The sequence below is a fragment of the Mauremys mutica genome, chromosome 3 (assembly GCF_020497125.1).
Source record: "Mauremys mutica isolate MM-2020 ecotype Southern chromosome 3, ASM2049712v1, whole genome shotgun sequence".
Lineage (NCBI taxonomy): Eukaryota > Metazoa > Chordata > Testudines > Geoemydidae > Mauremys > Mauremys mutica.
Genome location: NC_059074.1, coordinates 44,284,436 through 44,300,736, shown reverse-complemented (window position 1 = coordinate 44,300,736; position 16,301 = coordinate 44,284,436). Strand labels below are relative to the sequence as shown.

The following is a 16,301-nucleotide window of genomic DNA, read 5'->3' as shown; positions in this document are numbered from 1 at the left end:
TGAAAATTTAAAAAAATTAGTAGTAGTGAAGTTTAAAGGCAGTTCAAGCTGAACAAATAGTGTTGTGGCATTCTGTACTATAACCCTTAATTATTTAAAGCAATATGTTTTCACAGTTAAGTCACTCAAAAACCTGCAACATATCTATATTATAGAAGTCAGAGCCAAACTGAAGGTAAACCTTAGAAAAGAAATCAATACCTGTCAAAACAGTTGTGATATTTAATGTCATGTTTGACTGAATAACATTGGAGCCTAACAAATGTAACTGTAGGTTGTTATGTAATAGACACTGTGAAGGTGTGTACTACCCCTTTACAGGACAGGCTGGAGCCTACAGCTGGGACAACCTGGGATTTAATCAAGGGGACCCTGCCCTCTCCTGGAGGCGGGGTTGTATAAGCAGGAAGAGGAAACGGAACAAGGAGGCTTAGATGTAGAAGCTCTGCAGGCTGCAGTGGTGGCTGTTTCTCTCAGATTCCAGGAGACCAGCCCTACCAGACTGAGACTTGGTGTTATGCACTTTAAGTTTGGGAGCTCTGAACCAGGGTCAAGAGCAAGGATGTTTTGAATTATTTTTATAGTTGTGCCTGTGCAGAAGCCTTATTAAAACAGGGACATACTATTTTCTTGATGTGTGTTGTCTACTCTTTGCCCTAGGCTGTTAAAGCAAACTGATTGCTGCCCAACCAGGGGAAATTAAGGTGGGGGAACACCTGCAGTCCTTCACGGAGCTGGAAGGGGACACAGTGTCGATCCACACCCTTACACATTTGCTGTGGTAAACTGACATCACTGCTCCTTGGATTCTCTCACCCTTTACAAAATATCCTGTATATGAAGAAGAAAGGAAAAATATGGATATTTTATTGAAAAATAATGTCTTTTCTTTTCACAAATTGGCAGTGAAAAGACCATGAATTTTCTCAGCTGAGTCACTGCTTGGAATTATTTACCAAATACTTTAGTCTGTAATTTGTTGAGTGTTTTATAGTACAAATTCAAGTTGTTATTAGGCATGCAAATTACATGGCAGGTATCTTCTCCCTGATTGGATGCCAGTACTTCTTAGAATCAGTTTGCAGGGTAAATTCTCACAGCTGACCATTGAAAGTCATTTTTCGCCAACTATCTGCAGTATTTCCTTAAGGCCTCAATTCAGGAAATCACCTGAGTATGTTCTTAAGTCCATCTCTATGCAGGTCAGCACTTCAGTATTGACTTCTGTAGGACTTAAACACATGCTAAAAATTTAGTATGTGCTTAAGTGCTGCCCTGAGTAGGGGTGCTTTTCTGAACTGGAGCTTGAAATTGGATCTTTTAGTTACATACACTGCCATGCTACTCCTGCTCTCTGCCTTGGAGCCCCTGGCCATCTGCTCCCAGGTGCCTCATGCTTGCTGTGCAGAGCAGGGACGGGGGGAAGAACACAGATGTCAGAGTGTCCCCCTCCCACCACTTCTGTACCCCATCTCCACAGAGTGGGGGGAGGGGGACACGACAGAGCTCAGGACAGAACTCAGAATGGAGGGAGCTTGCTGGCAGCTGTTGCTGTGTCTGAATAAACAGGCTTCAGACTGCTGAGTGCACTAGGATTTGGGGGGCGCCATTTTCTTCAGCAGTGACCGTGGCGGACAGATCTTCGGCTGCCCTGGTTGCCGCCGGCATTTAGACAGAGGGAGCTGGGGCAGAGTTGCGCAGGGAGGGCCGCCTGAAGCAAGTAAGGGGGGGGCGGCACGCAGGGGAACTCCCCGCCCCAGCTCACCCCTGCCTTGCCTCCTCCCTGAGCATGCCATGGCCACTTCATTTCTCCCGCCTCCCAGGCTTGCGGCACCAATCAGCTTAGGCGCCGCAAGCCTGGGAGGTGGGAGAAGTGAAGCAGCAACAGCGTGCTCGGGGTGGAGGCAGGGCAGGGGTGAGCTGGGGCAGGGGGGTGCCTCAGGGAGGAGGGTGGGGAGCTGCCGTGGGAGTAGGACCTCAGGTTGGGAGCACGGTCGGGGGGAGGGCGCAAGGTGGAAGTTTCGCCTAGGGCGCGAAACATCCTTGCACCGGTCCTGCTTAAAAGGGCAGTGTACTTAAAGAGGCAGCATGTGTCTGTCTCTGTCTCTCTCACACACCCACTCGCCTACCAACACACACTTGTATTATTATTATTGTCGTTGTTGTTACTTGATACTTCTTTCAAAGTGTGTCATTTTAGTTTTTTGACTGATCTATGCATTTCATAATTGTAATTTATCTCTTGCACTTAAATTTAATTCTTTGTTCATTGTTTAGTGAGTTCTAAAATGCCTAACCTCTCCTGGCTGGAGTAATTATCCCTATGGTAACTTTTAAAAAATATATATATTATATCTAGGTTTTTTGTTTCTACTGGTGGCACACATCTGCACATTACCTCGATATGGTGCACCTAACAAAATTCATTCCACACATGGATGGAAAACATACAGGGAACACTGGATGACCCTTTTTCCTTTGCAAACCTAAGTCCTGCCCCAATGGGGTAATCAGCCGGGAGCTCTGTGCTTCTCAGGTTGGTGGTGTTTTAATGTGATTTTTGTCTGGCATATTTTTCTGCATGAAGTCATATTTGTGCCCATAGTGTCACAGAGATCTTCACAGACACTGCCAGTACTGCAGGGAATAACCTCATCACTTTTTCTGTATTCTTTGAATTCTTATGTCTCTTTTTATTAAAAAGAAGGGTCCTAGGATCTATGATAATACAAATGATCAATAAAAAGGCTTCCATTGAATTGAATACAGGATCCGCTGTGCCAGCACATCTTTTGGAAGACAACTCAAGTGCATCTTCAATTATAAGGATCTACAAACAGGCACCAAGATCTTGGTTTACAAGGCAGTTGTCTTCCCCCCTTCCCTATGGGTGTGAGACCTGAGTAACCTACAAATGACATTTCAAGCAGCTGGAGTGGTTCCAGCAGTTCCACCTCAAGAGGATTCTCAGGATCAACTGGGGAGACCAGCACACTAACATCATCATTCTCTTTGTGACCAACATCAGCAGTATAGAAGCACAGGTCATTTCAAAGACGTACTGCAAGTACATCTTAAAAAGGGAGGCATCAACCCAACAAACTGGGAGGACTTGGCATGGAACAGAACACAGTGGCTCCACACCATACACCAAGCCACAGCTCACTTTGAGAACAGACGTGCTCATGAGACAGAAAAAGGACAAAGGAGGAAAGAAAGGGCACAACACTCCGGACAACAACTATGTCTCCTCCAAGATTACACCTGTCATTTCTGTGGGAAAATCTGCAGAGCAAGAATTGGGCTCCTCAGCCATTAAAAACTCACCAATGAAGCCCTTTGACAGAGAGACATCATCCTCTCATCGAGGGATAGCCAAAGAAGTTTATTTCTATTTCCTCACATTCAAGCACAATGCTCTCTGGCGGCTTTGATGTTCTGCGTTTTTTGTTTTTGTTTTTACCCTCTATCCCTTTCTTTGCTTTATACTTCTATCCTGTTTGCCACTGAATATGATAGAATTAATAGTGTCCATTTCCTCTGTGCCCCAACACACTTTTTTTTTCAGTTTTCCTTTTCCCACTGTAACTTTTAAAATGATGATTATATTGATGAAAAAATTTGAAGATGTGAAAATGTTGCCTTTTGGATGGGAAATGACTGAATTTTTTCATGAAACTTTTTTTGCCCATCTCTGATAACTATATGCATCTGCTACAAGATGAATAGCTGAGTCAGAAACAGCCTTTGTGTCTGTTCAGCCCGGGAGATTAGCATTACTTACATGGGTTAGTGCCTATGGGGGTTCCTTATTTCGGGATTGGGCCTATGGCAGAAAGAAGATCTTAGGTCACTTTAGAAAGCAGTGCTTACAATGGCATTGGAATACATTTTCTGTTTCTGTTTAGGTTCATAACCATTGTAGCTATTGAGGTAATTCCTGTATCAGAGGGGTAGCCGTGTTAGTCTGGTTCTGTAGAAGCAGCAAAGAATCCTGTGGCACCTTATAGACTAACAGACGTTTTGCAGCATGAGCTTTCGTGGGTGAATACCCACTTCTTCAGATGCAAGACAATTGACAAAAGAGGTAATTCCTGTCCTCTGTGACAAGCCTGGTTTGTTCAGCAGGACAGAGTGGAATATATCCTTCTCCAGGTTGCTGTTCCCTTTACTGCATCCGTAAAACTTCCATAGTGCCTTCTGCACCCCAGTTATACCAGGGAGTAATCAATGATTCTGTGTAATGACAGATCTCCTAGTCCAGCTGCCCATGTGGTGTCCTGATGTGAACTAGGACCCATGACAGAGCTAGGCTCTGCAGCACATAGAGGGTGAAGACCCCTTATATCAACAGCTTTGAAAATGGTTTCAGTCTTTATTCTTTTTTGCTAACATGGTATTTGATTTTTATACAAATATTGTGGTGTTGAGAAGAGTGAGTGAAGTGGAAATTGCCTCTGTCTTATCATTGTCTTCCTCTGGCTTTCTCTACTTCTCCTAACATTGTTTTATGTACACTTGGGCCATGCACGCTTCTCAGGGTATTTAGCTATGAGACTAAATGTTAGTATGATACATTTCACCCATTTGGCAAAAATGTCATGAGATCTTCATCAGATCCATTAAATATATGTATTTTATCTGTGCAATCTCCTGTGCCCTTGACTTTCTCCAGGAAGCGCCTGCACTTTTTCCTAGTGGTGCATTTCCAAAGGTGCTGTGCAAGTGATCTGGCTGACTCTCCCTCTTTGTGATGTCTCCCAGCTCTTCTGCTCAGATTAAGTCTGTGGTATTATGAAGAACACAGGAGGTAGGAACAGAGGGCTCATGAGACAACAAGTGGCAAGGTGGACTAGGCCCAGAGGCCCCTTGATGGAGGCTTCGGTGTCCTGCAACCCCTTTCCAAGAAAAGGACCAGTAGAGGATTCCTCCAAGCAGCCTATGGTGGTTGCAGGTGATGCAGCCAATCAGAGAGGCTGCAGGGAGCAGCCAGTCGGGGCCCAAGAGGGCCATATAAAAGGAGCTGCAGAACCAGAGACACTCAGTTCCTTGCTGGAGTTGGAAGAGTGCAAGCGGTGCTCCTGGCTAGCCAAATGGAACTGTAGCATCATGGACAGCTCAGCACAGGCAGGGACTGGGACAGAAAGAAGAGCTCCTAGATGGCTGCTGGGCCTAAACTGAGGTGACCTCTGAGGCAAGGGTGAAGCTTTAGAGAAGGCTGGAGCTGTGGAGTAGTGTCCCAGGGAACTGAAAGCAGTGTAGTTAAAAGGACATGGTGGAATTTGGCTGCTATTCTTATGGTCCCTGTGCTGGGACATGGAGTAGTGGGTGGGCCCATGTCTCCCTGGCCCCCAGTAGGCCGCTGGGGAACTGGCCTACAACTGGACAATGATAAACCTCCAGAAGGGAATCGGAACTCGTAGTGGCCCAGCTAAAGAGCTGGGGCTAGAGTACACCACGAAGGTAAAACCATTGCATCCAGAGAGGAGGTCCTGGGCTACAGCCTGATACCAGGGCTGGGAGTATTTAAAGACCATAGACACACATGGGTGCACATGAGAGGTGGTGTTATCTGGGGTTTTCAGAACCCAAAAGAAGTGGTAACTTACTGTTTCTCTCCAGGTGGTGTCAGGAATAAATCAATGGGAACACAGTTTTTCTGGCTGATAAATAAAAGCATGCTTGCTTGTACCAATCATTTAAAACTACTATTTATTACATATTAAGAACACTCATACACATTAGGTTTAGGACATCCCAGGTATAGTAACCCATAGTCCTGAGATGCTTTCGAACGATCACCAGGTGGGCTTCCAGAGGGCCCTCTTTCCATCGAGCTGATAGGGAGTTTAAATCTCAGCTCCTTACCCTAAGAAAAGCTCCCCTGGATTGTTTCAAGGTATTTTACTTTTACCTAAACTTTTTATAGCTAATTCTAGCAAAACACATAACCCAGAGTCCCCCAAAGTGTGGAAGGCACGGAGGAATGTTGGGAGGGGCGTGGCGTGGCTGGACCAGCCCCCACAGTGGGTGGGGAGGGAGCACCATTCAGTCCCTCCCTGCCGCAACCTGTAGTGACTCCTAGTGGGTCAGCTTAATAAGCTCTATTGGGTCACTAATTCTCCTAACTTCAACAAACTACTCATTATCTCAAAACATTTCTAACCAAAACAACAATGTGGTATAGGGAACCTAAAACCAAAGTTGCTATTCTGTCCGATCATCCCATTCTAATTAAACTGCAATTATGCAGCTGTTCGGTCTTGTCTCACAAAGGCCGAAGTTCATGCCAAGCTATGTGATATTTGATTTTCAGCTGGCAGTGACTGAACCTACAAAATGGCCGACTGCAGTACTGTCAAGCTTTGGGGTACATGCAAGAATGTCATATTCCAGGGTAACAGTGTGTGCCATGCTATTACACAGCACAAATGAGACAGGACTGCTTGTTCAGCAACTTAAGTTCAGTAAAGCTTCCTTAATGTTATCTTTATAGTAACAGAGGCAGAGGAGGAGATATAAAATAAATCCTCATGGAGCTACAGAAATCACTGAGGAGAAAAAGCAGACAATGGCTGTGCTCTAATAATTAAGTAGAGGGGAGAAAGTGGTGGGATATCAGCCCTGCACCAACTCCGCTTCCCGTCACAACTTCCCAGGCCCCAGGCCCCTGCACCTACCTTCCTTCAATAGGTATGACCATGTTTGTTGACTTTATTGTGGAAAATCAACCACTCATTGTGTTTGAATCAGAAAACGCCTAAGGCTCCTTTATTTATGAGAACATATATGCAAGGAGAGTCAGCATAGCCCCATGCAAGGTGGCAAGCTGCTCTGCCCTCCTTAAACTGTAACTAGCTTATAAAGGTTAAAACCACAGACAAATTACACCTATTTCCATATTAATTACCTTGGAATACATTGCAAAATTAATACAAGTCAAAAGAAACAACAAGCGTCTCCCCCTTTAGGCCCCTCTTTTTACTCACTGTCTGTTCTTTTGTGGTCAGCGACATTTCTAACACAACTGTTGTGGTTATATATTTCATAAGCCTGGCTATTGCAAATTATGCTACTAGGGGACTTTTTCACTCTGCCCCCTCATGCCCTTTATACACAGAAAGCCATTGTTCCATTTTGGGAACTTTCCACTGTGACCCCTTTTACGCCTTGACATACAGAAGCAACTTTCCATCACTCTTTCATCACTCTGTCCCTCTCCTCTCTGCCCCTTATACACAGAGACAAGCAGAACCAAAGTTCAACACAGCCTAGAAATGAGTTTAACCAAAGTTTAGGCCTAAAAGCCTGGCCAAAGTTGTACGCCCACCATATTTTCCTTCACAATTTGTTGCTGGTCCACCTTCTGTGTTGTTGATGAGATGTACTGACTGCAACATATGTCACTGCTGGCCAGCTTACAGATGATAAAACCTAGGTGCTCCTATGTGGAGGTAGAAGTCTCCGTTTTTGGAGCCTTCTGGACTCTTTCCCCAGTGCTTCATGAACATAATGTAGCTGAAGGTCATGACATCTGCATAGCCGGATATGTTACACCACATGCCACTGAAATCATTGTCAGATTCAGTATATATCTGATATGTTCAGCAGCAGTCAAGCAGTTGGTTTTGTAGCTTTTCAAAGTCCCTTTAATGCATTTAGATGTCCAATTCCCATGTAAAGTTAATGATGCTTGGTCTATCTCAAAATTCGCTGTCTTCCTTTCCAAGTGAAAGGTATATTTCTTTGACTATTGCCTTTTCTAACATAAAAACATAGCAATATGTAAAAACAAAACAAAACAAACCCCTAAAACGTTATCAAAACCAGACACTCCACTAACTCACTTCTACCCCTGAGGAAAGGTTGAGTGAACAAACAACACATGACATATGTGGAATCACATTGCTTAATGCACAAAGGGAAGGTGCTCAGATATTACAGTGATGAAAGCAGTAGAAGAACATATATAGATAACCTAGGAACCTATCCTTGCAACAAAGCCTGTTGCCAGCTCTGCCCACATATCTATTCAGGGGATACCATCATAGGACCTAATCACATCAGCCATGCCATCAGGGGCTCATTCACCTGCACATCTACCAATGTGATATATGCCATCATGTGCCAGCAATGCCCCTCTGCCATGTACATTGGCCAAACCGGACAGTCTCTACGTAAAAGAATAAATGGACACAAATCAGACGTCAAGAATTATAACATTCAAAAACCAGTTGGACAACACTTCAGTCTCCCTGGCCACTCGATTACAGTCCTAAAAGTCACAATATTACAACAAAAAAACTTCAAAAACAGACTCCAACGAGAAACTGCTGAATTGGAATTAATTTGCGAATTGGACACCATCAGATTAGGCTTGAATAAAGACTGGGAGTGGATGGGTCATTACACAAAGTAAAAATTTCCCCATACTTATTCTCCCCCCGCACCTCGTTCCTTACATCTCCTTGTCAATTGCTGGAAATGGGCCATTTTCATTACCACTACAAACAGTTCTTTTTCTCTCCTGCTGATAATAGCTCACCTTAACTGATCACTCTCATTAGTGTGTGTATGGTAACACCCATTGTTTCATGTTCTCGGTGTGTATATATATATCTATCTTCCTACTGTACTTTCCACTACATGCATCCGATGAAGTGGGTTGTAGCCCATGAAAGCTTATGCTCAGATAAATTTGTTATTCTCTAAGGTACCACAAGTACTCCTGTTCTTTTAGCAGTTGACTGTGTTCATTACAAGAAGCCATGATATATATAATCTGTGTTGGTGTTTGTTTGTGATTCTTCCTGTGTTATGGTGAATATGTGACCAGTATTCTCAAGTATCTGGTAAGGAAACTAAGTGGGTCTAGTAAAAGATTTAAAGGCAATCTTCAGAAACAATGCACACAGATTTTTAAATGTAAGAAAATCCTAAACAACGAAAGCACATAGTTCATCTCCAGGCAGGGAACAAACTAACACGTTTAAGATTCTGTTAGTTCATGTTTGTAGTGGTTTACATAGTGCATATACTTGGAGTTTAGTTCTCTTAAGCTTCAGAGAGAGTATCAAAAAGTCAAAATGTAAACAGTTTGATACAGGCCATCAGGGACCTAGTTTGCAAATGAATGTGTTTAACGAAATTTCATTGATTGTATGAAAACGCTGCCAGTCCTCAGCTAAATTTTTGCAGACCTTATGTGGTGTAGCCTTTTGTCACTGTACATTAATTAGTACTAATGCTCTATTTTAACACTGTATTTTTCATTTTTTCCTTGGAAAGGGTTTTAATATAACTTGCATCTAATGATTTAAAAGGTTGGGTTAAACAATTGATATGACATCCTAATTAAATCACTGAATTGTTACCATATGTATTTACATAGTTTTACTGAATGACTTTTCTGTGAGCATAATTAAAGTGATAGCTAATGTTTACAACTGGGAGAGCCCAAACTTTATCCATGCAGGCGTCACAATGACAACTTGATAGGAGCTTTTGCAGTGCACAAAAATGGAACAAAGTGCAGCTTTCTTCACATGGCAATATGGTTTCTAGAGACAACAGGTCCCAACATGCCATGACCCATTTTGATCTGAACTGAGGCCTGTAGTCTTCCTGGTCAATGCCTTGATCCTAAAACTGAAGATGGTCCCAGGAGATGGGACTGTAGAACTCCTTGGGCTATACCTTGGCCATCAAATTTAACTATATATCTGCTTATTAAACACCAGTATTATTCTGGTGCTTTAAACAAATCTAAAAGAAACATAGTTCTCTGCAGTAAGTCAAACATAGGAAAAGTTTCTCAAGAACAATAATAGGTCAGCTCAGTTTCTGAAAGCCTTTATCATCAATGCAGTACTACCTTGACTGTCCTCAGTGTCAGAGTGGATACTAAATAACTTCAGATAATTAAGGGCTTTCACAAATGAGTATCCAGAGGCCTGCAGGGTTTATAAGCTCTACATGTGAGTGGCTGCACAGTTGGTAAATTGTACAGGAAACAGCATTTCTTCTGTAGACCTTATTAACACAGCAGGTGAATGACCTTTTATTGAGGAGCTTATATCCCACCTCCCTGAAGTCAAATCTTAAGGTAGATCTCTGACCTTTGCATATGATAGCTTTGATCAGCTGGAATTTAGATAATCAAAGGTACCACTGTGTTACATATTTTTTTATGAAGCTTCAGAGGCCTAATACATTTTATGTGCACACCTCGAAACAGTAAAAATTGTGTTGCTGGACCTGTGCAGCTACTTAAATTTACTTTGATGACATTTTTAGAAAAGGACATAAATAATGTAATCCAATGCTTCATCTTGACAAGCAGTGGCATCTTGTGAACTATTACATATTTTATTGAGCTTGGCTGTCATTCTCAGATCACTCATTTTATACTATTTTCAAGAGGTTTTTGCAAAATATACTCCATCCTCAAGGAATCAGGCCCCATTATTTCTAGTAGTTCTTCACAGATGCAGAGTTAGGAAAACCCCTTAGTCTGACAAAAGTCATACCTTAGAATGGCTTTTGTACATGGAGAGCAGGTGGAGTTGGTGCAGTATGATTTTTTCAGGTGTTAGCCAGTGCCAGCCATTATATATCTGCCAGGTCTGTAAATAACCCTTAGACTGGCTGTGATACCGTATTACTTGAGAATGCAGTTTGCCAGAATACAAGATACCTATGATTAATGTACTTTTTAGATAGCACACCAATTCTTTAAAACTGTGCTAGAAACTGAGTTTTACGAACAGTACTACAGAAACTGATCTATGTTGTTGAAACTGCAACAGATTATGGAGTCATAGAAATGTAGCACTGGAAGGGACCTCAAGAGGTTATCTATTCCAGCGCCCTGTGTTGAGGCAGGACCAAGTACAGCTAGATCATCGCTGACAGGTGTCTGTCTAACCTGTTCTTATAAACCTTCAATGACAGGGATTCAACAATCTCCCTTGGTAAACTAATCCAGTGTCTAACTATCCTTATAGTAGAAAGTTTTTCTCAATATCTAACCTAAATCTCTCTTGCCGCAAACGGAGCTGATTACCTCTTGTCGCACCCTTGGACATGGAGAACAATTGATCAGTCCTATTTACAGTAAACTTACATGTTTCAAAACTGTTATCAAGTCCAACTCAGAGTGTTCTCTTCTGTAGACTACATAGGCCCACTTTTTTTCAACCATTATAGTACTCTGTGTATTAAGAATTGCATTTGAAAAATAACAGATAGGCTCTTGCTTCCAAGCCATGTAATAAATCTGAATCCAAGCCATGTAATAAAAGTCCTGAGAAATAAACAAAGGGACTGCTGCAAGTTTGACCTGTTCCATCTTGCATGATCAAAGACAGCTCTGGTTTTCCCAAACCATTTTCTAACAAAAGTCATTGCTAAAAATCATTATCTTTGTAAATATAACGCTCTTAACTTGGAAAGCTATTAAATTACTTGTTAATGTATAATGTGTTTATTACCCAATTTACAAATCAGTCTGAGTGATAATGTATTATAATGTTTATATTCACAGCCAATTACTCTAAGCTTGTAAAATGACCTCATCTTTTATTTATGAGAAATACATCACTTTTAGTGTTACATTTTTCTACATATAATTAAATATGAATTTCCTTAAATTTTTCACCATAAATAAGTGCAATCTAAACAAACATCACAAAACCTTTTTTTTTTTTTTGGTTTCGTTTTTCACCAAAAAGGTTAGTAGCGATTGGATGTCTAATATAGTGAATGACAATGAAAACGAGGTAGAATCTGAGGCCTAAATAGGGAAAGATGAAGCTAAAAAATTACTTAGATATCTTCAAATCACCAGGGCCTGATGAAATACATCTTGAGATACGCAAGTTGCTGACTGAAGCTCCTGAGCCATTAGAGATTATCTCAAAAGTCATAGAAGACAGGGGAGATTCCAGAGGACTGGAAAATGGCACTATATTTTCCCATCTGTAAAACGGGGAATAAGAACAACCCAGAGAATTACAGACCATCAGCTTAACTTCAGTACCCAGAAAGATAAATAATTAAGCAATCAGTTTGCAACCACCTAGAAGATAAGGTGATAAGTAACAGTCAGCATGAATTTGTCAAGAACAAATCACATCAAACTGACCTAATAGCTTTCTTTGACAGAGTAACAAGCCTTGTGGATGGAGGGAAGTGGTATGTATAGTATATCTTGACTTTAGTAAGGCTTTTGGTACTGCCTTGCATGACCTCCTCATAAGCAAACTAGGGAAATACAACCTTGATGGAGAGACTAAAATGTGGGTGCATAACTGATTGTCAAACTGTTCCCAGAGAATAACCATCAGTGGTTCAGATCCAGCTTGAAGGGCATATTGAGTGGGGTCCCATAGGGATCAGTTCTAGGTCCAGCTCTGTTCGATATCTTCATACGTGTACTCTATGCCATTATCTAAATCACTGATGAAGTTTGTGGAGTATATCAAGCTGGGAGGGACTGCAAGTGCTTGAGAGGATTGTTTTTAATTTTTATCCTATCTGGAGAAACTGGAGAAATGGTCTGAAGTAAATAGGAAGAAATTCAATAAAGGACAAATGTAAAATACTCCACTTTGGAAGGAACAATCAGCTGTACACATACAAAACAGGAAATTACTGCCTAGGAACAAGTACTGCACAAAGGAATCTGGGGGTCATAGTGGATCACAAGCTAAATAGGAGTCAACAGTGTAACGCTGTTGGAAAAAAAAAACAAAAAATCCAAACCCATCAGTCTGAGATATATTAGCAGGAGTGTTGTAAGCAAGACATGAGAAGTAATTGTTCCTCTCTACTTTGCGCTGATTAGGCCTCAACTGTAGTATTGCGTCCAGTTCAGGAAAGATGTGGACAAATTGGAGAAAGTCCAGAGAAGAGCAATAAAAATGATTAAATGTCTAGAAAACATGACCTATGAGGGAAGATTGAAAAAAATTGGGTTTGTGGAGAAGAGAAGACTGAGAGGGGCATGATAAGTCTTGAAGTACATGAAAGGTTATTACAAGGAGGAGGGCGAAAAAATGTTCTCCTTAACCTCTGAGGATAGGACAAGAAGCAATGGGCTTGCAGCAGGGGCAGTTAAGGTTGGACATTAGGAAAAACTTCCTAACTGTCAGGGTAGTTAAGCGGTAGACTAAATTGCCTAGGGAAGTTGTGGAATCTCCATCACTAGTGATTTTTAAGAGCAGGTTAGACAAATATCTATCAGGACTGGTCTAGATGATATTGCAATGTCCCTTCCAGTCCTATGATTCTATGAAATTAGTTGATATGAAGGTATCTTCTGAGTTGTTTTTCTGTAAGCTTGATCTTCATTCTGGAAACAATGAAGTTTCTAGCTTTTCTGGTTGCACATAACCTTAATGTGACATATTGGTTCAAGCAGGAGACAGGAGCTTTTATTCCCAGCCTTGCAACTGACTCACTGCACTGGTTTTAGAAAGATCATATAACCCCTCTGTAGCTTAGTTTACCTACCCATTTATAAAATAAGCAGAATATTTGCCTATATCACCAGAATGTTGCATGACTTAATTACCACATTTAATGTTTGTAAAGTGCTTTGAGAGCCACTGGTGAAAAGAACTGCATAAGTGCAAAGTAGTAGTATTTTAATGTTTTAGAAACCAATGCATTCTTTAAAGTTTGGACCTATAATCTGAACTTGCTTTCTATATTTTGATGGGGTTTTGAGTTAAGTGTAATTATGACCATTTCAATGCCAATGCTGCTAACGGCTATACTGATGAACAACATGGGATATGCATCCAACAAATGCACTTGTCTAATGCAATGGGACATACCGGGTAATAAGCATTGATGTAGTGCTTTATGTCTCCAAAGTGCTGTACAAATATTAACTAATTAATCTTCTCAACACATCTGTGAGGTAAGAATTGCTGTCTTTATTTTGCAAGTAGGGAAACTGAACAGAGAGGTTAAATGATTTTCCCACCACCACCACCACACACACATTTGGAAGCTGAGCAAGAATTAGACTAAACCATTCCCTGCTCCTACTTTTCTGTTGAATGCATTTACCTCATGTACTCTGATGTTTCATACATTTGAATGGATATTCCATTGGATACAGCTGTCAAATATAAACACAGAATTTCAACACTAAATGTTTTAAACTATTTTAGCTGTATTGTTTTGGGATTGACTCTGATAGCAGGGGATTGTACTAGATGCAGGAGGACTGTTCCAGTCCTATATCATTGTTGCTAAAACAACAGACATATAAATAGAGACCACTGCTAGGTCACCAAACCAGTGGTCTTGTTTTGTAGGTTGATGGATTCATTGCTAAAATTGATGTGTAGTTTAAACAGTCTGAATCAAAATAGCAATGCTTTCAAATGGTAAGAATTCTGTCCATTCTCCCCACTCTAACATCAATTTTTTAGTCATTTCCCCATTTTCTGTCTACTCCTAGATTGATGTCAACAAGATCGAGCAGACTATTTCTTAAAAATAAGAGATCTTCTAATACATGGAATATTTTGAATAGTGTCTCTATTGTGTCATCATTGGACTATCTATTTGACAATGTCTGGAGTATTTAAAAATATTCTATCCCAGCTTGTGGGAGAATTAGCTTGATTTATATAGCATTTTGTTGTTTGTCTGTGTGACGTGTGAAGAACTTATTGAGAGAATGCTAAGTCCAAGGATTGAGTTTGAAATGTAGTTGTGAAAGTGTTGAGATCCACAGTAAATCTTACCTCTTGTGGAAATACATGCCATGGTCCAATTACAGGTTTTTTATATTAGAAATCAAAGTAGAAAAAAAAAGTGTTTAATAGTGATTCAGTAGGCTTATATGTCACTTATAATGTAATATGCATTATCTATTTTCCCATAAGATTAAACTGTAACTTTTTTCTTCTTCTTCTTTTTATTTCAACAGTTCTACCTAGTCACACTTGTGGAAACCCGGGAGAAATACCTAAAGGAGTACTTCATGGATCAAGGTTCAATATAGGAGACAAAATTAGATATAGCTGTATTTCAGGCTACATCCTGGAGGGCCATGCAATGTTAACATGTATTGTGAGTCCTGGAAATGGTGCATCATGGGATTTTCCAGCTCCATTTTGCAGAGGTACAAAATGTGAATTAATGGAGAAAACATTTACCTATATGCATTAAAATAAACATAAAGAAGACTAAGATGGTGATGAAATAGAATAAGTTTTTATTTTAGGATGATTATAGGTAATGCTAATGTAATTTGTTGAATTCACTAGTCCTGTGTTAACTGACCGTTATTTTTCTTAATGTCATTAAAATATAATGTTTTATCTAAAATATAAACCTGTGCAATGGTGGAATTGTAGCCGTGTATAAATTGGGATTCATAGTCCTTGCCTAAATCTGAGGGGTTTGGTGTGGATAAATACCTTTAAGACAGTGAGGTGCTCAGATATTACAGTGATAGAAGTAGACCTGGGCAATTTTTTTTAAATTAATAGTTTATGCATCAAAAAATGCAGTTTGGGGTCAGCTGACCATATTCATGAATACAGATCAAAATGGTGAATAGTTTTTGCTAGATTTTATTTTAAAACAAACTGTTTAGTTTCAAAAGGTTTAGTTTCAATATTTCTGAATTGAAATGTTATGACTTTTTGTTTCAAAATGATATTTCATTTAGAAATTTAGGTAATTTTATTTTAAAACGACGGCATAAATCAATCAAAAAGAAAAAAAGGAAAACTTGTTTTGAGTCAAACAATATTTTGTTCGATACACCCTCCCTCCGCCATGAATGTCTTTCAGTTTGATGAGAGAGAAATTAAAAAAAAATACATTTGTAATTGACTTGAAGCAATTTTTTTGGATTTTTCAGTTTGGCCACCAAAACAAAAAATCTATTTACTCACTCTGTGTGAGTACCGCAGATAGTGGTCGCAATTAAAGTGGTGATTGCCAACATTTGTAGTGTAGAAATGGCTGGCAGGTACTGACTTTTTTTTTTATATGTACTTATATCTGGACCAGAATAGCCCAAATTCTTAATCCATTCCCATCTCTAATAGTTTTTGTCAAGAATACCTTTGATTGAAAGCATTAATAATCTATATAGAAGTACTTTAAATAGTGAAATTTATAAAAAAGGAAGAAAAAAATCTTGATTATTAAGTTGTTAATAAAGACAAATCTCATAAAATGTTCAACCATATCCAGTGTATGTATATTTAGTTTGGAGCAGCAAGGGAACCCCATATATTTTCTTAAATTGAAAACAAGGAGAAAAT

General features: G+C 40.2%; 1 protein-coding gene across 1 annotated transcript in view; it reads left to right on the top strand.

Moving 5' to 3' along the window:
- The window catches only part of CSMD1 (CUB and Sushi multiple domains 1), a 1,651,174-nt gene that overhangs the window by 552,240 nt on the left and 1,082,633 nt on the right, over nucleotides 1-16,301 (top strand). The window contains exon 5 of the mRNA XM_045010124.1: nucleotides 14,951-15,145. Within this exon, the coding sequence (XP_044866059.1) occupies nucleotides 14,951-15,145 (195 nt within the window). The remainder of the gene's footprint in view (nucleotides 1-14,950; nucleotides 15,146-16,301) is intronic.